The 22,710-nt window shown below is 40.3% G+C and overlaps 1 protein-coding gene across 1 annotated transcript; it reads right to left on the bottom strand.

Moving 5' to 3' along the window:
- Positions 1 to 159: 159 nt before the first annotated feature.
- Positions 160 to 22,549, bottom strand: wdfy2 (WD repeat and FYVE domain containing 2). Its single transcript, XM_040148274.1, has 12 exons — positions 22,247 to 22,549; positions 20,439 to 20,506; positions 16,090 to 16,163; positions 14,729 to 14,783; positions 12,933 to 13,083; positions 11,520 to 11,632; positions 10,052 to 10,178; positions 8,441 to 8,546; positions 6,832 to 6,933; positions 5,401 to 5,531; positions 5,183 to 5,291; positions 160 to 3,164 (listed from the first exon to the last, which is right to left on the bottom strand). Exons 1-12 carry the CDS (start codon positions 22,381 to 22,383, stop codon positions 3,135 to 3,137), a joined length of 1,203 nt encoding a protein of 400 aa, XP_040004208.1. The 5' UTR covers positions 22,384 to 22,549; the 3' UTR covers positions 160 to 3,134.
- Between the last annotated feature and the right edge of the window lie 161 nt (positions 22,550 to 22,710).

Consider the following 22,710-nt stretch of genomic DNA (forward strand, 5'->3'; position numbering starts at 1 on the left):
TTTCTACTTTTGTTTTTATAACAAACGAATACATAATAGGAGTTTGGACCAAACTAATTTGAGAAGATCACTGTTGTCTAGTAACACAAGATGATAATGTGTCAATATTTTTGATTGTTCATTGAGAAAACTAAAGTAATTCATACATTAATCGCTAAAATAATTATTAATCGTTGAATGTCTGTTTGTTACATCAAAAGATGACAGTGTGTTTTGTTTGGGAACTAAAATGTATTTGGATGCTAAGAAAGAACAATTTTGGCTAAATTCAAAAGATCACTTGAATGGAAAACTGAATCTACTTTCATTTCACCAGCTGTGAGACAAATTGTGTTTTCAAACTTGGCTGGACAGTGTTAAGAGCCACAAGAGTAACAGTGGATGCTGATACTTTTTCCCCCACAGTCTTAACCGCGAAACCACCATCAAGGGCCTGGAGGAGTTGCCCAACATGTTATAAAAAGCAGCAGCCGAGAAGAACTTTGAACACTCAGTGGAACGTGAGAAACTGCAGAGAAAAACACCATGTTGACTCAAATCTGGTCAAGTAGGTGACAACCTGCACTTTTAATATATTATTTATACACACAAGGTTACATTAATGGTCACCATTGCCCTCAGGTGATTTTTTTTTTTTTTGACCGCAACAAAAGTTTAGGTACTGTATCTAATAATTTTGCATCTCCTGTGTACATGGGGTTTGTACGTTAATAGGACTACACCGCCGAATTTCCACATTTTTGCCGATTTCAATCACGTTCACGTAATATGATCATAGGTATCTCTTACAAAACAAGCTACTGTGTTTTAGGGTTTGTTTTTTTTTAAACTACTATTCCAGGTGGCTACAGTTTTACACGAATTGCACTACAAAGTGACAACTGGCTGGAAACCAAGAGCTTCCTGGAAACATTGGAAAAATACATCCCAAAAACCTAAAACAGTACACCGTGCGTTACAAAGTGGTCGGCAAAAAAGTTAAATATACACGATCTGTGGTGAAGAAGCTGAAACCTCCGAAAATGGTATGGTCCTTAAAAATATTAGTACCTACCCTCAGGCTCACATTCTTGAGTTAACAGCGGCTGTTAATGTACCTTTATGAGTAGCTGTGAATGTGCCATCAAACTTTTTCCACAAACAGTCAAGCCTAAATTTTCGAAGTCTCTATTGTTGGAGAAAATCTTCAATGTAACCTTGTTTTCAATCTAAACTTCAAACATCTTTGGAAAATATTCAGTGGGGTTTGAACATTAGAAGAATTCAACTCAGTTACCATCTGATCATTAAAGCAAAAACATGATAATCATAAAAAAGTCATATTTCCTCTTCACAGCAGCGATTTGTGACATTTTTGCTTCTTGATTCCAGTGCATTGACATTAAAAGTCAGTATAGAGTATTGTGACTTAAAAAAAAAAAACAACAGTCACAATGAGAACAAAATCAAGGCAAAACATGTTCATTAGTTTCCTCTCAGTCCTGGTTCATGTACAGTATTTATGTTTGATGATATGTGCATTTGCATTTCAGAAATATTTATACCACACTTGGAATAATAAATAATCTCAAAACAGCTCCACTGATGACAGGACAACACATACAAAATATTGTTTTCAAAGATCAGCAAGCAGTCTGATGGGTTAATTTACAGATGACAAAATCTGAAAGGTGTGTTTAGAAAGCTTGGGATTTCTTTGACTCTTACACATGACAACAAAAAACACACAACGTGAGTGATGCGAATCACCTGAAAGCAGGATCAGCCCATATCATATTCTTGAAGAGTTGCTGCTCTAGCACTCTGACATGCAGTGTCAGACATGCAGTTTCAGTCCAACCTGTGCCATCCACTAGCAAGTAAGAGCTGCAGATATACTGTAGACGTGCTCCTTAGCTCCATCTACAGGCAAGGAATGCAACAGCTCCTGCAGTGTTGACACTAGTGCCACCTGCAGGCAATGAGTTACAACCGCAGATGTTTTTTTCAATGCTGCTGTTGTGTCCATCTGTTTACAGCTTTCATATTATAAATTTTAAACATTTCCAAATTGTAACACTCCTCTCTTGTAAGTGTCACTGTTTGTCCTATGTGTGTGTGTGAGTACATATACATATATATATATATATATATATATATATATATATATACACACACAACACATAGGTTGACTTGTCTGAGGGTCTAGTGCCTGAAAAGGTTTAATGTTATGGCTGATTTATAGATGGTCAGACAGGGAAAACAATTCTTTACTCATTTACTAAATCTTTAAAAATTATTCTTCAATATCTACTGGGGGCCAGTGTGACACATTGATGTTACATTTTCCTGCTATTTTAGCAAACAGGTGGTGCAAAGGTCAAATGTAAAACCTAAAAACCAAACACACACAAAGAAAAGTGAAGGTAAAACCTTACAGCAGCTATTACTTTGCCTGTGGAGGACACCCTAAACATGTCTACATCTGCAAGTCTGAACCGCTGCTGCGCTGTTACTTTGCTGTCCTGTAGATGGTGCAGGTTGGCAGGTATAGATCTGGCTTGACAGTGATTAAACAGCTCCCCCTTGTGGAGGAATCTGCAGCCTACAGGAGTTTAAATATGAGTGAGTGAGTTGTGGTACAGTTCAATGAGGTGCTTCACATCTAAAAAAAAAAAAAAAAAAAAAGTCAAATTTGGTTTGAGGGTACCCAATGACCACAGTGCAGAAACTTTTGAGTTACTGCTTTGTGAGTTTCCAGTACGAAATGTGGCAAGGAATGCATGAAAAGTAAGCAAGTAAGCTGTGTAAATTCCTCAGAAAGTCAAATGCCTCATCCCCTCCCACACACACATATACACGCAGAGAGATCACCACCCACCAGCACCTTTCACACAAACAAACACCCACAACCGTCTGTAACCTTGTGTCAACCATGGCCTGTCCTGTTCCCAGGCTTCACTGGCCTGCAGTGTCCTCACTGTGAACGTGCAACAGCCACTTGCATGTTGTTGAATAACTGTTAAATATTATCTGGATGACATCGATACTGTTGGATATGCTCCCCTCTCTCTCTTCCAAGTGCAGCTGCCACCGTTAAACCCTCACAGTTTGGTGAACAGAGGTTTCCGCTGAATGCCGATCGCCCACAGTCCTCAGGACACCACAGGAGTCATGTCCCATAGCTGCAGATAAATATCAGACATAGTTAGGTTGTTGTTCAAATAGAGACAGCGCTCATGAGCCAGCTCTCAAAGAGCTAATTCTACTGACTCTTTCTAAAATCTAAAGATAGAAATGAGAAATGAAACTTTCATGATCTAGAGACCGATTTCAAATATAGTTTGAAAGATGCACACATTTGTTTCGATCCGAATCAAAGTGAAATACTAACTTAACTATTTTCATTTTCAAAAACTGAAAAACATCTTAAACAAGATTTAACAGCAAATTCTTTTAGTCTGTCAAAAAGAATTTGCTGTTAAATTTATTCACATTACTGAATAAATTAGATTACAAACAACCATGAGAGAACCTGTTGAATCACACATGATAGGCTGATACGCAATTTAATAAGTAGTGAAACAGCCAATATTCCGACAATATGAAAAAATAAATAATTTAATATAATTTATAATTTAATATAATTTAATATGATTTAATAATTTTTTATTATTTTTAGTAACAGAAAATATTGGAGCTACATTAGGAATTTTTGAGATTCAATTTTAACAAGCTGTTACGGCTGACATGTTAGCCAACAACTACCAATTCACACACAAACCAGACACAGAGTGACATTGTCATCCCACTGGAGTTGTGTTTTTGTCCACTCCATGAATGTAAGTCCAGTATTCACTCCCCTTTTAGCTCCGTTTTGCTCTCCACCGACTCCTGAGAGAAATATCTTGCTCATTAGCAGCTACATGTTCAGACGTCTTCACCAGCTCTTCTCTAACTGTGTCCGTCTGCTGTTTGGTGCTGAGCAGTTAAGAGAAACAATGCGTCGATCAGAGCCGCCTGAGCTGAGACTCAACCATACCGTGTGCTGGAGAACCGAAACAAATGAGCTAACAGGGGCTAAAAGCTGCACAGAGCTGTAGAGGTGAGTGTTAACTTTAACTGGGTTCAACACTACAGGTGGTGCTTTGACACTTCGATCAATTTTAATATGCAAAAATATTTTAATTCTTAATGCTCCTAAGGTTAAATCATAGATTTTAAATTTGCATCTGGATCCAGATGCGATAGACAATAATAGCATATATTTGCCGTGTTTTACTGACAGAAAGTAGCCCAATCAGAGCCCAGAAACCGCGCAACTCGTCAGAAAAACAGCCCAATTTTCAATTTTCGTTTAGGAAAAGGTTTTTTTTGTAGACTCTTTCTGTAAAGCCTTTTAGATCATTAGAACAGATAAACTCTTACAAGTCTTATCAAAGCTTTGACAGCGTAATAATTAGAACAGGAATAAAGTTTCACTTTAGTTGTAATAACATGAAATGATGCCGTGATGGTCATCAGTTATCAGCCAGTGTGTGTCAAGATGAGCCTACTGAACTTAGTTCCCTATCAATCTCAATCCCTCTACTCCACCAGAGGAGGGGCTGATGTATTGGAATATAGCCTGATTTTTTCTTGGTGTAAACCACCCAAATGGTGCAAAAAAAATAGCCCAAAATTATCACAACCTCTCTAAAACAGTTTTTGCCCACCCAGTTAAATAAAGAGAAGCCCAACAAGGGCAGAAAACCAAGTATTTTGGCAACACTGACTATGCGCGGTGATTCATAGTGGTTCACCATTAGCTTTCCACCAGATTTCATTAAAATGTATCAAGTTTTTGAGATATCATGCTCAAGGCTCAAAGTTGGCAACTGCCGCATTGGCCCCAAGTCTTCACGGGCCCCAAAGGGCCAGTAGTATTCTAGCTGACCTGACAGGTTTTTAAACATTACAGGATACATACAAAATGCACATAGTGGATAGGAATAAGGAGGTCATTGGAGGCCTCCTAACAGGTTAATCCAGCCTTAATCACACTAAGTAAGAGAACAAAAAAAACAAAAACAAAAAAAACTGGACCAAAAAACCCAACCTTCTGGGTAGAATCAAAAACTCGCGCCGCAAAGGAGCAAACCCTCTAAATGTCACTGTGTGTTTGCTTGTCTTATCTGAGGAATACAACAGTTCCCATCCAGACCTTGATAACCTTGTCAGTGCCAGAGGTGAGCAGGTTTCCAGTGGTGGGCTCATAGTGCATGTAAAGTATGCTGTGCTTGCTGTCGTGGAAGGTGGCCGTGGGCGCTCGACTGGAAGACACGAAGGCAACGCTGGTTAGTTCACTCTGTGAGCACTGAGGAAGCACTGGGAGCACAAAGGGTCAGTATATGACAACAACAGAGGCTGATTGTTACTCACTCCTCGTCAGTGATGGACTCGTGGCAGCTGTCGCACACACGCACCTCGAACTCGAAGCCCATGAGGGGGATGGTGGAGCGCTTGGACGAACATTTGCCGCACACCGCTTGGCCACACTTCCTGCAGTGGTGCTGAGGAACACAGGGGGACCTCGACAAGTCAGCTTTGATCAGCAACACTACCATTTCTTTCTCACCAGCAGCGGGACAGTTTGAAAACGCTGCAGTAGCAGCTGAATGAGCAGAGGTGGGGGGAAAAGTCATTGTTTTGCATGGCAAGGGTAGCTCTCGAGTTGTGTCGTCCCCAAGTCAAGTCCAAGTCAAAGAACTCTGTGTTTGCAGTCCTAAACAAGTTATTGTTCACCTTCACCAAATTGAATTCCTTTTAAAATTTTTAGAGTAACAACTACTATTGTAAATCTGACTTTTTTTAAATTTGTATTTCGAATAAAAATGTAATGGATTTAAAATCAAACTGATGAGGTGTGTCATGGTATGTTATTCCAGTGACAACAGTTACAAACATCTGTCATTTCTTAGCTGAATGTTTTGCATGTTGCTGTTTGATTTTTTTTATTTTTTTAACATCTGTACCTAATCACACGCAACGTGATTCGCCGCTGTCAGACCGATTTCATTCTCTCTCGTTCTGAACAACTAATTCAAAGTCAAAAGGGGAAAGTTCAAGTCAGAGTCACGAGTCAGTGGTGTTTAAGTCCAAGTCAAGTTAAGTCTTTTATTATTTTTTAAAGTCAAATCTAAGGTCTCAAGTCTGACTGAAGTCATACAGTAACACTGCTGTTTTTGTTTTTATGATCATGTTTGTCTGTTTCCGTATAGAAACAAAAAAAACACCTCCATGTTCATAGAATTACTGTCTGTGTGGAAGCTCTACATTATCAGTTGTGTGCTGCTTACAGTGCTACTTTGTTTGTCCTCAGTAATTCAGGGACTTTTTCATGTGCAACGACGGACTTTTGTGTTTGTCAAACAGAAACATGGACCTCATCTCCAGAAACACAGACATTACAGTGTGTTGTGTTTGGTTCTGTCTACAGAATGTTCCTGAAAATTGCTGTGCCGTCGGAAACTGGCTGTTACTGTATCCATGAACTGTGGATACCACACACACACACACACGCATTTCAAATGAGTAACCACAACATAACGCTGATCCTGAGAATGAGGTTATAAAACAGCTACAGGATGTTTGCTTGCCATTAGTGTAGCAGAAGTGTATGTTTGCTGGAGAGCTGTTTGGAATGGATTCAGAGTGTGGCGGAGCTACAGATCACTGAATCTGCTTCAGCTAAGCAGCTGACACAAAAACTGGGATGCCAGTTTTTGTGTCTGATGCTTTATAATTATGTTTTTTTTTTTTAAACAGAATTAAAATAAATAAAAGAAGATAAGGAATAGATGCGTATCATACCTGTCGTAGGCCAATTTTCTTACTGTCCCACATCTGTTTGAAGTTCCAGAAGAAAGGCTGCTCACACTTCTGACAGGAGTCACTGTCCAGCCACTCCGGGGTCTGTGCAAACACACATTTTTTAAATTATACATGTTTCCTGTTTTTAGAGTTTCCTTTTTTCCCTTACGGAGCAGCAATTATGTAAGGAAAACTTATTTGATCTTTAAAACACAATTTAAATCAACCAAAATGGTTTAGACCTGGACTAAACATTTACATTTACACCTGAGGTGTACAGCTATTTTACTCAACATTTCTAGAAATTAGAACATACCATAGTAGTAATTTCATTAGCTTAATAGCTTTTTTTTCCTCAAACGGGAGTTGTTCAATCTTCTCATCTCCCTTTGACAAAGAAAAAAAATCAGCATAATTCCCAAAATGCTGAATTTTTGTTTCAATTTGAGCATTTTCACTAGACTGTAGTGTATGTATTAAAGATTCTCCCCAGCTGAGCCTTCACTTTGGTGAAAGGAGCATATATAGCATGGTTTTTGAAATAGATCCCCGTATGTCATGATGAATCTTACTTTTCTTTTTGCATTTGCCGCCAGCACAGCGCATACTGAGCATGACAGACATAAGGAATAGTTGAGGTATAGTAGCTGTGACATACTGAGTTGGGAAGCAATCGCGATTCAATTGCTGTTGCACTCCGGAGAGTGACGCATGTGGATGCTGGGAAAACAGGACAATGGATATCCTGACGAGTTATTGTCAAGACGCCCCACGGTGTGTGTTGCCTTTTGGTTGGCTGTTACGGTGCCACCATCAGAAGAATTGTCCTCATACTCAAGCAAAGGCGTTTTGTGACTTTTTGGATTTTTGTTCACGATACTCCAGTTTTAGAGAGTAAAAGAAATAAAACAAAGAACAAACAAACAGCAGAGCCCCCTATAACCCTGGCCACCATGAGGAATTAAATTACTCCTGAAGCAGTTTTTACCTCTGTCAAGTTTTTCTTTCTTTAAATCCCACAACTTTAATGAATTTGCAAGTTAACATCCTTCCCCGAGTAACCAGCTGCACAGAGCAGTGGTTAGTTCAACATCTATGTGCAATTGTTTGGGGAACAGCAGCAACCTACTGATTTTATTTTAAGCTCGCCTTAAGGGATGTCAGCTTCGACAGAACCAATGAGTGAGAAAATAAAATTGAGATGAGGATTTGGGCCAAATAACAGAGACCGGGGCACAAGAGAATGACACTGAGGCAGAATGAAAGTGGCTCTGGATAAATAAAGAAGCAATGGAGTCCTAACTAAGTGTGTGGAGACTGGCAGAGCACGGAGGGAGAGGAGATGTTGCTGGGCTGAAATAAGACTGTGCGAGTGTGTTTGTAAGAGAGAATATCAAAGAACATTCTGCTGATCTGGTTATCTGTCATGGATTTCTTGAGAGAATTTATTCCAGAACAAATACCAGCAGTTTACCCACCAAAAAGATCCGCGTCACAGTCGTGTATGTGCACATATGAAAACAGGCGTGAAAACACACAGCACACACGACACATTTCCATTCCATTCGAATGTGTGTTTGTTTCTGCATGTTTCTTTACACTCCGTCACCTCTTGTCGTGTTACGTCCATGTTCCAGATGACGATGCCTCCGTCTGAGCTGCAGGAAATGAGCTGACGAGTGTGTGAGGCGTAGCACAAGCCCTGAACTTTGTCACTGTAAGGAGTGCACGTGCACACACGCACACACACACACACACACACACACACACACACACACACACACACACACACACACACAGGTATTGCACAACAAATTAAACAAAGCGCTGAATTAAAAATTACAGAGCAGAGAGGTTGGATGTTCCAGCGCGTTAACAGGAACATAATTTTTAAACGTCAAGTTTCTTCAACCTGCACCACAGCCACGTCGCCTAAAATACAGCTTTTTCTTATTTTATTTAGACAGCTTGATGGGTGGGCCTTTTAAAGACTGGCTGTAGTCAGACACCTCATTATAAAAATCTGATGTCAAAAATTTATGTTGATCTCATGTCTAAATAAACGCCCGACTCATTCTTACATAAAAGTCATGGCGGCAATCTGTTGGACCTGTAATATTACTGTAACATTTTCAACACCGCACAAGCCTGAACTGAATCAGGGCTGCTAATCTAACAGCTATTTTCATTATCAATTGATCTACAGATTATTTTCTGAATCAGTTAATCATTTGATCTATAGAATGTCAGAAAACAGTGAAAAGGGCTCATCACAAGTCACTAAAGCCCAAGATGATGTCTGCAAATTGCTGTTTTGTTGGACCAACAGACCAAAACCCAAAGATATTCAGTCGATAATGTTATAAAACAGAGAAGCGCAGGAAATCTTAACATTTGAAAAGCTGGAACCAGAGACTATTTGGCCAAAACAACTTAAATCAATTATCAATTTAGATGCCAATTATTTTTCAGTTGATCAATTAATGGACTAATCGTTTTAGCTCTAAATTGAATGCCATTAGATTAACGTAAAAGGTTAAATATGCACAGTGAGCGATTAAATGAATGTCTTGTTTTCTTTCTTCAGATCAACAAGTCCTCAGTTTTGATTCATACCACCTGCATGAATGAAATCATGAACATCCGGCAAATATGAATTAAACCAGAGCCCCAATTTAACGTCTTGACATTGAATGTTTGCGCGCTGTGTGACTTATTAAGAGATTCCTTAGTGAGGAGGGAGCGAGAGTCCGTCACGCTCACGACGGTCAGTAGTTAAGACTGCAATGACCAAACAAGTTTTAAAATCTATCGCTGATGCAGCCTGCGAGAGAAGACAAAACCCTCTTCTTCTGTCTTTATTTTCCAATTTAGTGCCGTTCTCCAACAGTGATCCCGCTCCTCTCGCTCACCAGGCACCGAATGTTGTGCACACACCGTGGCTCTCTGTGTAAAGCTCCTGTCATGCCTGAGTAAAGCCGTAAGAAGGCAATCGGGTTAGTAATGGAAAAACACAACCCATTTACCATTATACACAATAAAATGATAAAGTAGTATAGTATAAACGGTATAAAGAGCTCAGTAATGAAAACAAAGACAATAGCAATTTATCCGGCCAAAACAGACAAGCATATAATTACAATTTAACAGTGTTGTCCATTCGGCTGAATAATTGCTACAGTAAAGGAAACATCCAGGAGTGGATGTTTGCGAATCTTACTTGTGGCCTTGCAGTTCGATGGCGGTGCCTTTGCGCCCTCCGATGTCCCACATGATGATGGAGTGGTCTGAGCTGCCGGAGAACAGCACCCTCTGGACTGGGTCCCAGCACAGCGCCGTCACGTTACCTGAGGAAAACAAACAAACAAACAAACAAACAAACAAACAAAACACACACACACACACGCACGCACACACACACACACACACACACACACGGAGACAAATAAGTGAGTGAAACTCATCAGTACAAAGTTCGCCACTGCAAAAAATATCATGACAAGACTTGTTCCATTTAGTTTAAAAACTATATTTCTTCTGTCACTGATCTTTTGTGTTGAGACTAAAGCTTCACTTGTTGGCCTGATATTCTACTGAACATACATAAAGTATCATGTCTTTATACTACTTTTCTGTTATATTAACCGCAGCAAATAAATACCTGAATGTTACAAAAGTCCTTTCACTAAATTTGAGGTCTTTTTTAGTTTCCCTGAACTCAGCTAAGTCTCTTTATCCCTTAACTCCAAACATCATACTTTAATTCCTATTTAAGACCCTGTAAAAGACATATTTCACTGCCTTCTTTGTTAAAGTAGATTCCAGTGACAGCCGCAAAAGATTTTCTTGAACAGAAAGACAGTCAAGGACTTTGAGCTTTTAAAAACACTTCTTACCTGGCTCAATAAATCTGCAACCTACCTGAGGACGACAAAGGTTGACAGAAGCAATCCAGCGTCAACTATTATGAATATAATGCAGTTGTTCTATTTATAAGTAAATAATTTAAACATAAAGACGTAATTCTCTCCTGAGAAACGTTTTTCCCAGCTGATATATTTCTGTAAAAAAGCTGTAATTGTTCCATTACTGGATTTTATTTTTTATTGTTTGCTTATATATTAAAAAAATAACAATTTCTATGACGTGCATTCAGTTACAACTTCTTTCTGTCATATCAGCAGAAAAACCAAGCAGCCCCTGAGGCAAACAAGGAAAAGACACTTGTTTATTTTCAAGTTTAAAAACTAATATTTGTACGAGTCTTGAGTGTATGAAAGCAGAGCAGGAAGCAGAAAGTATCTGAAACTTAGCCCCAACTCAGTTTAGGTTACCAATTATTTCCATTTGTGCAGACAACATCTGAACAAATATTGTGCAAAAAAAAAAAAATGACGCCAGTTTTATTCAACAATGTTGCAGCAAACGCTGCAAGAATTTAACCTCTTCAGTGTGTGTACTAGGGCAGAACATCACAGTTATTTTCGTTATGGATCAGTCTGTTTAATATTTTATTGATGAATAATTTGATTGTCAGAGAATGTCAGAAACTATTGCACATCAATGAAATGAACATTCAACTGCTTGTTTTGTCCAATCAACTGTTCAAAACTAACATATTCAGGTATAATGATATAAAAACCAGCAAACTGATTGACTATTCATTGATTATTGTGTGTGTAGTGTACCAGTGTGTCCCTTGAAGGTGGTGACCAGGCTGCAACTGTCCTGCTCCAGCTTCAGGATGGTAACCTGACCAGACTGGTCCCCTACAAAGGCGTGTCTGGTCTCCACATCGAACCTGGATTAACATTAAGGTCAAAGAAGAAGAAGAAACCGTGTCGTGCTGAAAAAGTACTGATGTATTAATTCAGATTTTTATCTGCTACTGGATCAAAACCACAGACTAAACAGCAGTTTCAGCAAAAACAGCTGTGCTGCAAACTGTGCTGCTCAGGAAAACCAAGAACCCACATGAATTATGAAATCTATGATTTGAGTCAAAGCCCTTTGCAGTGGTAGTGTAGTTACAGTGTGTCGGTGGATGACCCTTAGCTCTATCACTGGCCACTCAGTCAGACAGTACAACACTGTCCGCATTGCAGAAGAGCAAACAATGACTGCACAAGGAATAACTTCATTATCCTAACCAATCTAAACACTCAGTCTAAAAAAAAACAACACAAAATGCGTTTCCAATTTTGATACTCTCTCTGGAAACCTGAAACGATACGTACCTCTATGTACAATTTGTGTCATTCCCCACGAGCGTAGATTTGGTAGATTGAACCCTTATCAGCCATTAACTATATTTTGAAATTGAGTGACAAAGTGGAAGAAGTTTAACACTGTTTCGCTGCACTAATATTATCAAGAACAGCGTGTTTTTGGAATTATTGTTGTGCAAATCATAAATGTTAAAAACTGACCTTTGCCCAAGCAGCCGTAATTTTTAGAGACATGAAAAACATAAGGCTCTGCTTCTACACCGACGGTGATCCTGAGAGCAAGGTTGCCAGGTTCTTAACCTTGGTTTTGAGAGAACCAGTTTGCTTGATAAGCCTCACTTGTCAAAAAATCTGTCACCGCTCACTGTCTCCCACTGAATTTCTTGCCATGAAAACCGGACCGGTTAGCATGTTAAGGCTAGCAGGATACTAGAGGTCTAATGACCTAATGGCGGGCTCATTGGTATGGACCAATGTTGCTGCTGAGCACTCACAGCCTTTCATCTGGCCATTACAGAAGCCCTCTCAGCCCGTTTCCTTGACAACAGCATGACTGATGCCTATTGTTAACCGTTCCCAGTTCTAAAAACTAACTGGAAGCTAATCTGAGTTGCCCTGTTTTATGTTGCTATGGCCTTAAAATAGACTGTGTTGTCATAATAAAAAGGCAGAGACTTTTCAGAGTCCAAAAGCACCAAAGATGGCTCTTCTCTTCCCACTTGGTTACATCCACTCAGCTCCATTTAGCAGGACGTTTATCTGTCAGGTTCACTGAGTACCCTTTAAGGGCCAAGTAGCCTGAAAACCAAAAAAAACAAACCAGCTCCCCTCCAGACCAGGAGGGGAGCCGGGAGTGAGGGCGTTGAAGGATACTGTAGTCCAGAAACCCAGGCGGCGGTGCGATATGTCCCCAGCTGCTGGCCGCTCTCCGAGCAGTGCCAGGTGAAGTTTTTGTCCTGGCCGGTGCTCAGAAGCCACTCCATCTCCAACACAAACAGGACCACTGTGACTCTGCCCTGGTGGGCTGCACGTGCACAAAAACACACACAAGTACAAGGCTTGAGAGCCATTTTCACAATCACTACAATCACAGTGCAGGGGTCTGCCCACAGGTCCTGGGTAGGATGATGCCAGGAATTTCAAAACAGCGTATAGTCAACATATTTAGAGGTCTGAAATTGCAAAGAAAACTCATTTAACACCTCATTTTGGAAGCAGAGAGATGGTGCTACAGGGGAAAACAAGCCCAGCACCACCGTCCTCTTCATGAAAAGATCTAGGAATCTGTTTGACACTGGTGCAGCGACATTATTTTAGATCTTACAGTATCACAGTACACACAGCCACACATGACAGAAGGACATGTGGTACAGATCTTTACATAAGAACAGAGAAACACATAACATTAAAGGTCAACTGTGAATATCACTCAGCAGTAACCAATTTTTCCTATGTGCATTCACACGATAAAAAAGAACATCTAATGTAGTGGAGGCTGTGATCGATCAGCGGTGCTCTGGTCCAGTTATTTCTGAGTGAGTTATACTCAAAAGAAAGAAATGAATTATGAACCCTGCCAGAGAGCAAACATTCCTCAGGCGGCTGAGTTTTCAAAGCCTTAAATACACAGAGCTGAGCAGACCTTATAAGCAATGACCTGTCCTGAAACTGCCTGAGTAAAAAATTCATTGCATAATGATAAATAACTTGGTCCAGAGATTTTCAGAGAATTGCTGAAATTTAGAAGTAAAGTTGAAGATTAAAGTATATATGATACAGGCAGTGGCAATATATGTTTGGTTTTTTTTTTATATTAGGACAGAAGACAGATTATTACTTGTTGAAATGGTTTAACTTAAAGCTCCTTTTTTATTAGAGCATCTTAAATTTTTTGTAGACATTTTAAAATCCTACACACACACGTCCTTTTTCTATTAAAAAAAAAAATACAATATAATATATACAATATAACTTAAAATGTTTTTTTCTATTCATTAGGGTTTCTCTGAATTATAACAGTGTATAATATAAAGAAGCTCTTCTCAGGTTTTTTCTTTTGAAAGCAAAAAAATGTCCCCGATGTAAAATGATTTAATTTTATCAACCTTTAACAACACTGGGCAAACTGAAATAACAATATGTAGAACACGAACTTCATGTTTGATGCATTTTACTCATAAGTTACTCATGTGTAAATGAAAAATGCCAGGTAAACTTAGTCGGTGGGTCCAATACTTTATATGTCATCTTGCTTTCTGAATGAATAATTTTTAACTAGATCTCAACTGCCTTGCTAGTGTCAGAGCAGTATTGTTTCCATGTTGTTCCTTCAGAAATTACATACACCTAACCTCAGATGTTCTCTACATTTTTCCGGGTCGTTTACTAAAAGGTAAGCTTAAAATTCCGGGTGAATGTGGAGGTAGGCATAAAGTTGGCTTTGGCTTTGGGTTTTACATCAAGGTGTCTAATTTTGCAACTGAAGTAACGTGACTACATAAGAAAAGAACCTGCCAAGAAATCAAGGACTACTGTTTGTACACTTCACCACTTTTTCAGGACTTTTAAGACTACATTTCTAAGTTTCAAAACAAACTAACAATGGTATCATTTTGGTTCTATTTCACACACGTACACACATACATGCACACACACACTTCCTCTCTCACCCTGGTATGTGCGTGCTGGGGTAATCTTGTTGTAGTCTTCTGACAGGATGAACTCCTGAAAGACAGGAAGCGGAAATAAATGTTCACACTGACTGAGGTCAATGACTCAGGTTTCCAAGTTAATCTATGACTGGGAAGTATACTATTCACATTTCAATAACATGTTTGTTAACTGTATGCGGTGTTGCATATGATATGCAATTCCTAAGCTTTTGAAAAAGTCTCAAATTTTCCTTAAAACTGTGATTATATTTGAAGCGTAGGCCATAGGCTTAGGAAAAATAAATACTTTCCACCTTCACTATCTAAAAATTGCAAATAACTGAAGTTCCAAAAGAAAGGACTCCCAATGTGAAACTGTCAAACCACAAAACAAAAACTGGACAATTGTAAATGTTGTCTCTTAGAATAGACTGGCCGGTACTGTGTCATGCCAAGAGTTGTTTGTCATAAAATACTTTTGTCATTTGTCATATACTACTACAACTACTTAAAAAACAAACAAGACTACCAGTCTAAAGTCTCGCGAGCAGCCACCAGAGTCATGACCAACTGACAACGGCATCCTTCAGCCCTTCCATTACTTGGGCAAATTACTTTGAAACATAATCAGAGCAGAATAATTTTGTAATTTTGGTCTTTTAATTTCTTTCAAATGCCTGCATTTTGGGGATTGATCGGAATTTTTACTAGCTGTGCTAGCACTGAGGCTCCAGGGATGGTAATATTGGTCTGTTGGCAGGTCGGTCTACCACTTTTGTCCAGATTGACTCATTGATTGGCGATCCCTTAACTTTTCATCTAGAACCATCATCAGATCTAAATTTTAATTTGTCCAGCAATTTGCTCTGTATAATACCTGCAAAACTAACAACATTCACATCATCCTCAACTGTTTTAAAATTAGGATTAAAATAATCTAAAATCTGACCAAAGACTAAGTAAACAACAACTCTGTCCATTTTAAAAAAACTACTAATTTCCAGACCACCTCTACACAGCCTAAAGAGAAAAGATGAAATTTCACAAAGTTCAGAGGTTTTCCTGTCTCACCAAGTGTTAGCTCACAGTGACCTGAAAAAACTCTCATTCCAACTGAACAAACACTCTCACCAGAAACATTCCTGTTGCACTGAAGAGCAGCCAACATTTTCACCAAAACACATACAACTCAAGAACTGCATTCCACTCCAATAATCCCCAGAGTTTCCTGTCAAAAGTACTAACAAAAATAAGACCTACTGCAATGTTATGTATCCCAAAACAGCAAGAACAGTAAACAGTCCTCAGCTGAGTGAAGGAAAGAAAAAAAGGCCAGAGGTCTGTGTTTGGAAGGGAAGCAGGTTGCTGGTTGGACTTACACAGATACTTCCAGTATCCATCCCCACCGACAGCCTCCTGGTTTCTGGGTTAAAGGACATACAGGAGCACGACGCTGGAGACAAAAAGACAAACAAGAATAACAGTGAACACTCTGCCTGCATGTGTGTGTGCGCGCATGTTAATGTTATTTTGGGGGGAAAAAATTGCTGTTTTTTTACAAGTACATTTATATTATTAAGGTCATACCATTGTCACTGCAGTTTCTGTTCTGCTGCAGTACATTTCCCAGCGTTATTTTCCGTTTTTGAAAGCCAACAGTGATATAAGAATTTTGGCAGTGAAACTACCCACAATGATAATTCAGGGTTACAAGTTCATTCTCGACCTTGGAGACAGTCGTTTGACAAAGGAACTCCTCTCAAGGTCACTTGTTTCCTTTTTTAAGCTTTTAGCTGCGTCTCACAGTCTTCCTCAGGGGATGGAGTTTGCACAGTTGACTGCAATTACACTGAAAAAAGGCCATGAGATGCGACTGAAAGCTCTAGAAAAGCTAGAGAGTGGATTAAGAGGATTAAGATTTTCTTGGATATTGTTCAGAAACAATTCCCCAAACATAAAAAAAAAACAACCCATAGTGATACTGATAGGGTCCCGACCGATACTGAAGTTTTGAGGCAGAGTTTTAAAAAAAAATCTGATAACAATATACCTGATGAATTTCAGTTGTTAATACCCACAGAAAAACAATTAAATAAACAAATTTTAAATACGGATCCCTTAAATTTAGTTATTTAAGAATTTTGACCAAGATAATCACTGAGCATCATATTTTATTTTGAAAAAATAAACCCGCCAGTACTCTATGGTGGAAAAATTATATAATGGAAACGGTATTTCGAAATTACCTCAAACATAACCTTGGCATTTCTGTTTTGCAATGTTCTTGCTACTAATCAGCCAACATATCCAGTAAAATCAGCTGATAATGTCGGCCAGATTTATCAGTCTGATTGTAGTAGTGCACATGCTTCATGAGTTCTGACTCAATGTGCATCATTTGAGCTTAATGTGTCTTTCCTGTCTGATGCAATCCACTTTATACCAGGAACATTGGTAAATGATGTCCGCCAGCTATTAAACTTGCCTTGGTGCAGCTGTGCAGGAAGGACTCGTTTTCAGCGTGTTCCAAGGCTTCAAAACGACCACAGAGTTGAATTATCATCTCTGCGTAACAGTCTCAACAACACATAAGCATTCACATCTTCACAATAGTCACGTACGGGCGCCTTTATTATTCCATCCACCCCCTCTGGGCTGATTGCTCAGCACCCAAAACAGTTTTCAGTCAGTGTTGATTTAGCTCTCTGAAGCAGAATGTATTGTGTTTTTCTTTTGCTCATCCGGTTTATTTTAACAATATCTCATTAAAAAGAAAATTAACTCTACTACTGCATCATTGTTTATACTGTATTTTTTATATCACAATTTTTCTCATTGAAACATACACGAATAGCAGCAAAAATGCCAACTGTCAACAGCCTCAGGTAAAAAAAATATTAGAATCTGTATTTGTCTATAATGAAGCATGTTTCTCTCAAAAACAGCAAAACTGTTGTGTCATCATCATGAAGAAACAATTACACCAGCAGTGTTCCACTTTCACACTTTTTCTTCTCGATTCTTACACAAAAAACAACAATATATTTTGGTTTTAGAAAGGTTCAGTGTTAGACAGTACAAATCTCTAAAGAGCTTCCTTCCTGCTGAAGCCCCGTTTGGCTGATTTAATGTGGTAAAAATAACCCCCAAAATGGATGTGCTGTAGATAATTTAGACATTTATGTTGACAGTTGAACTATTCTGGAAAACGGTGTGCTCTCGCAATTTCCTGGATGTGCTGGCTGAGGTTTAAGAAGATTAAAAAAAAAAAAATAAAATAAATGTGGGTACCCAAGTCCCTGCAATTTCACCTCATCTAAAAGTTACAAGAAAGCATAAAAAAAAAAAATGTAAAAACTTGCAATGAGGCAACACAGCGATCCGCTTTATGTATGAAAAACTCATACTTAGTGAAGAACTAGATCAAAATCATTCAATTACAGTTCGTCACATTTTAAGTTACTCAGATTGAGATAAAAACTGAAAATACATTTTAATTCCCCTATCTGTAAATCTGGAAAATAGCGATTACTGTGTTTTCTTCTGCAGAGTCATTTCAGTTTTTCCTCTCGGTGAACTAAAATGTTTAACATACTGCACGCAACCTCTGCTACTGCTATTGTAAGCCACAGATCTTGCTGATGGTGGCATAGGATTTCCTTCAGTTGCACAACTGGAGGGAAACATGGACAAACAGTGTCACAGACATGCGGCACTGCAGTACTGAAGCGAGCAGAGAGAATAATCCTACTGGAGCTCAGACACTAAGTCTAATATGTATGTAAACTCCACGCTTTTGTGTGATTCTGAGAAGTGGATTCATTCATTGTATTTGTCAATGAAGCCTGGTGTAACCAATCAGTTAGCTGAACTTCAAGCATGCCTTGAGGACATAAAGACCCGGAGGACCAGCAACTTTCTGCTGTTAAACTCTGTTAAAACTGAAGTTATTCTGCTTGGCTCCCAACACCTCAGGAAGATTTTATCTAATGATAAAGTTACTCTGGATGGCTTTGCCCTGGTCTGCAACACCACCGTTAGGAATCTCGGAGTTCTCTTTGATCAGGATAGGTCCTTTAACTCTCACATAAAGCAAATTTCAAGGACTGCTTTTTTTTCACCTACGTAACACTGCAAAAATCAGGCACATCCTTTCCCAAAAAGACGCAGAAAAACCAGTCCACGCTTTTGTTACCTCTGGGCTGGATTATTGTAATTCCTTATTATCAGGCTGTCCCAACAAATCTCTAAATACTCTCCAGCTGATCCAGAATGCTGCAGCGCAAGTACTGACAGGAACTAGGAAAACAGATCAGATTTCTCCTGTGTTAGCTTCTCTGCATTGGCTCCCTGTAAAATTCAGAACAGAATTTAAAATCCTCCTCCTCACATGCAAAGCCCTTAATGGTCAGGCACCATCATATCTGAAACAGCTCACGGTACCCTATTACCCCGGTAGAACACTGCGCTACCAGAATGCAGGCTTACTTGTGGTTCCCAGAATCTCCAAAGGTAGAACAGGAGGCAGAGCCTTAAGTTATCAGGCTCCTCTACTGTGGAACCATCTTCAACTTTTGGTCCAGGAGGCAGGCACCCTCTCCACGTTTAAGAGTAGGCTTAAAACCATCCTTTTTGATAAAGCTTACGGTCAGGGCTGGCTCAGGTTTATCTTGAACCATCCCCTAGCTACGCTGCTATAGGCCTAGACTGCCGGATGACTTCCCGTTATGCACCGAGCTCCTCTCTCCTCCTCTTCCTCTCCATCTGCACGCATTCATATGGCATCAGTGCTCGTTACTAACTTGACTTCTCCTCTCTCCCGTAGTTTTGTGCTTTCTCGTCTCTGGCCTCCCTCCCGCTGTCGCTTTCTGCGGGTATTTCTGCCCCTGGTGCTAGAGAGTCTGGATCTGTGACCGCAAACCACCTACTGCCCCGATGATCCTGCTCAGCACCCACTGCTTCAATTATTATCATTATCATCTATTACTATATTTAGTTTGATTAGTATTATTATTCACCCTATTATTATAATCATTAGTTGTATTAGTCTCATTATTGTTACACATCTTTATGTTATACGTCTACTGTGCTATGCCCCCCCTTCTCTCTCTCTCCCTCCCTCTCTCTCTCTCCATCTCTCTCCTCTCCTCCCTCTCCCTCCATCTCTCTCCCTCTCCCTCCCTCTCTCTCTCTCCATCTCTCTCCCTCCCACTCTCTCAACCCAGCCGGTCGGGGCAGACAGCCACCCACCATGAGTCGGGTTCTGTTCACAGTTTCTACCTGTTAAAAGGGATTTTTTTTTTCCCTCGCCACTGTCGCCAACTGCTTGCTCATGTGGGAATGTTGGGTCTCTGTAAATATAACTATAAAGACCATGGTCTAGACCTGCTCTACATGAAAAGTGCCCTGAGGTAACCTCTGTCATGATTTGGCGCTATATAAATAAAATTGAGCTGAACTGAACTGAACTGAATTGTGTGATTCGTTATGTTCGTCATGATGAGGAAAGATGCTTGCTCAGAATGAAAGCAAACACAGAGGAAGAGTGAACAAAAACAGGAATGAACAACGGGCCTGTGCCAAGAGGTGCATGTTATCTGGACACCTCTGCTGACTAAAATTAGATATTCACACATATTCATGACTTATATAGTGACAGTATGTCTCTGTCTCTGCTCTGAGAACAAAGGCCATGAATCACACAGAAAAAGTTTGCAAGAATACTTACATGACATTGTGTGGTGGACACTGGGCCAGTACTGACCGCTGTCTCTCTTCAGCCATACTCGAATCGCCCTGTGGAGTGAGACCAACACGTTTTGGCATTACTGAGAGCGCTCGCCGCGTCTTGAGGCGACACGCAAAACTCTTCATGTGTAGCTTTCTCCAGTCACTCTGGGTTATGAGTAATAACCAGGCTACAGTTTCTCTTTGAAAGGTTTTCCTTATTCAGTACCAACAAGGCAAGACCGTAAACACAGCTTCCTCTGGGTTCACATCAGACTCCCCGCCGCTTCTACATTAACCACCGTCCCCCGTACAACAGCAACAGGTCCAGACTAAAATCAGCTGAGGCAATGGGCCACTAATTTTCACCTCCACGATAACATTTATAGTGATGTTAGTGATAATGAAATCATAACTGCTGTAATAATAACAATAAAACTTTAATCCTCAACATTTACAAAGATGTAATTTACCACTCAGCAGCGTGCTGGCTCTGTTGTAAGACAGTTCAGGAGTAGCTCTATTCCCTGAGATCTGAAATCGACCTTTTTTTGAAAGAAAGAGATCACAGCCTCACTGAGTGGTTACTTGCTCTCACTTTTTCCAGTTGCTCTCACTGGCCCCCTGAAGCCCACAAGGAAAAGATGGGCTGCACACATGTTGGGAGGCTTTAGCTTTTCGAGAGGCGAATCAGTGACAGCGAAGCTGCACGCTTCCCAGGCTCCGCTGGGAAGAATCTGCGGTTGCCCAAGTGCCAGTATTTCTGTGAAAATGGGGAAATATGTACAGGAGCATGTGCATTCGGAGAAATGCAATGAGAGGATACTCTCCAAAGTCACCGCCGGCGGCCGACAGCCGACGGTCACCTCTGTGACCTGCTTTGAATCTCCACTACAAGACTTAACACCCGACCTAACAGCAATTCTTCGGTCCAAGGCCCAGCATCATTGTTCCCACGAGGATTGATATTTACCAGTGGGTGAAATTTAATCGTGATAAAATCGTCAATCAGATGTCAGTCAAATGAATGTACAAATGTACCAGGGCTGTGACTCATAAACTGTAGCTTGGTTGTAGAGCATAAATGATTAAATCTCGGTAATTACAGAAAACCGAGACGCAGGGGGCACATTGACTGAGGTAAAACAGGCATTACAGCACATGCAACCTTTGAACATACAGAGGCTCACACCCACCCTCCAGCACTTGCAGATGTCAGTACTCTGGAGACACTCTCTTGGCAACCAAAGAATATACATACATATATACACACACACACACACACGCACACACACACACACACACACAGCCCCAAGCAGGTGGAAAAACTGGGCGAATAAATGGAGAAATAAGACTCATCGTCTAACTAGGGACCCGAAGGTTGAGAAACTCTGTTCTGTTGGACAAAAACCAAAAGCACCGATAAATCAAACTGCACAGAGCAGAGCGCCCCCCCCCCAATGGGTTCATTTTTGGTAGCTAGCTTAGTAACGTTAGCCACTTTTAAACCTGATCCCAGCCCGCAGTCAAATATGATTTATTGTCTCTAACTTGCTCGGTCAACGGTTAAAAAAAATATGTATGAAATTAAATTAAAACCCACACTGTCGCTAAAACAACGTGTAAGTCGCTCAAACGACTGTCAGTTGACACTTTTCTAGAAATGTTGGACAACCCCGTTTTCCAAAACAAACGCTTTTGAAATAACTATCCCAAAGCTCAGTCAATGACCGAGTGCGGAAGGGGGTAAGATTGGGGGCAAAAGGAGGCAGGTGGCGGCTGTAAATGAACCGAATATTTGGATGTTACCTGTCCTCGGAAACGCTGATAACGCCGTCTTCTTTGGGAATGATGACCGCCGTGCTCACGACCTCCTGGAAAGCCTCGATTTTGCTCAGCAGACATGGCTTCCGAGTCTGCGGCTGCGGTTGAATTTCGGCCGCCATGAGTCGGTGGTGCACAAACCTCCGTGTACGGTTCTGGCTCCGGGAAACATAACCCTCCCTAGTCCGACGGCGGCGCTTCGGCTAGGGGCTGCTGATCTACGCTGGCAGGTAAGCAGCACACGGGTGTTGTGACGCCTGACGGAGACGCTGACAGTCAGCTGACAAGAGAAACACACTCCCACCGTCAGCTGGACGCCGAGCGTTTCCGGTCAACAAAATAAGACTTCCTGTCGGACTTCTGCCGCCATATTTCCAGAATTAAAGCGGCATCTCTGAAACTCGCCTTTTTAAAAACTTACAAAACGAGGTTTTGTGGTCATCTGTAAT

Source organism: Xiphias gladius, chromosome 16 (assembly GCF_016859285.1).
Source record: "Xiphias gladius isolate SHS-SW01 ecotype Sanya breed wild chromosome 16, ASM1685928v1, whole genome shotgun sequence".
Lineage (NCBI taxonomy): Eukaryota > Metazoa > Chordata > Actinopteri > Istiophoriformes > Xiphiidae > Xiphias > Xiphias gladius.

Coding starts and splice junctions, on each gene's coding strand:
- wdfy2 (XM_040148274.1), bottom strand. CDS start 22,383: ATGGCGGCCGAAATTCAACCGCAGCCGCAGACTCGGAAGCCATGTCTG. Junction 16,164..20,438: donor TGTCCACCACACAATGTCAT/GTAAGTATTCTT, acceptor TTTTGTCTCCAG/CGTCGTGCTCCTGTATGTCC. Junction 8,547..10,051: donor ATCGAACTGCAAGGCCACAA/GTAAGATTCGCA, acceptor CACTCCTTACAG/TGACAAAGTTCAGGGCTTGT.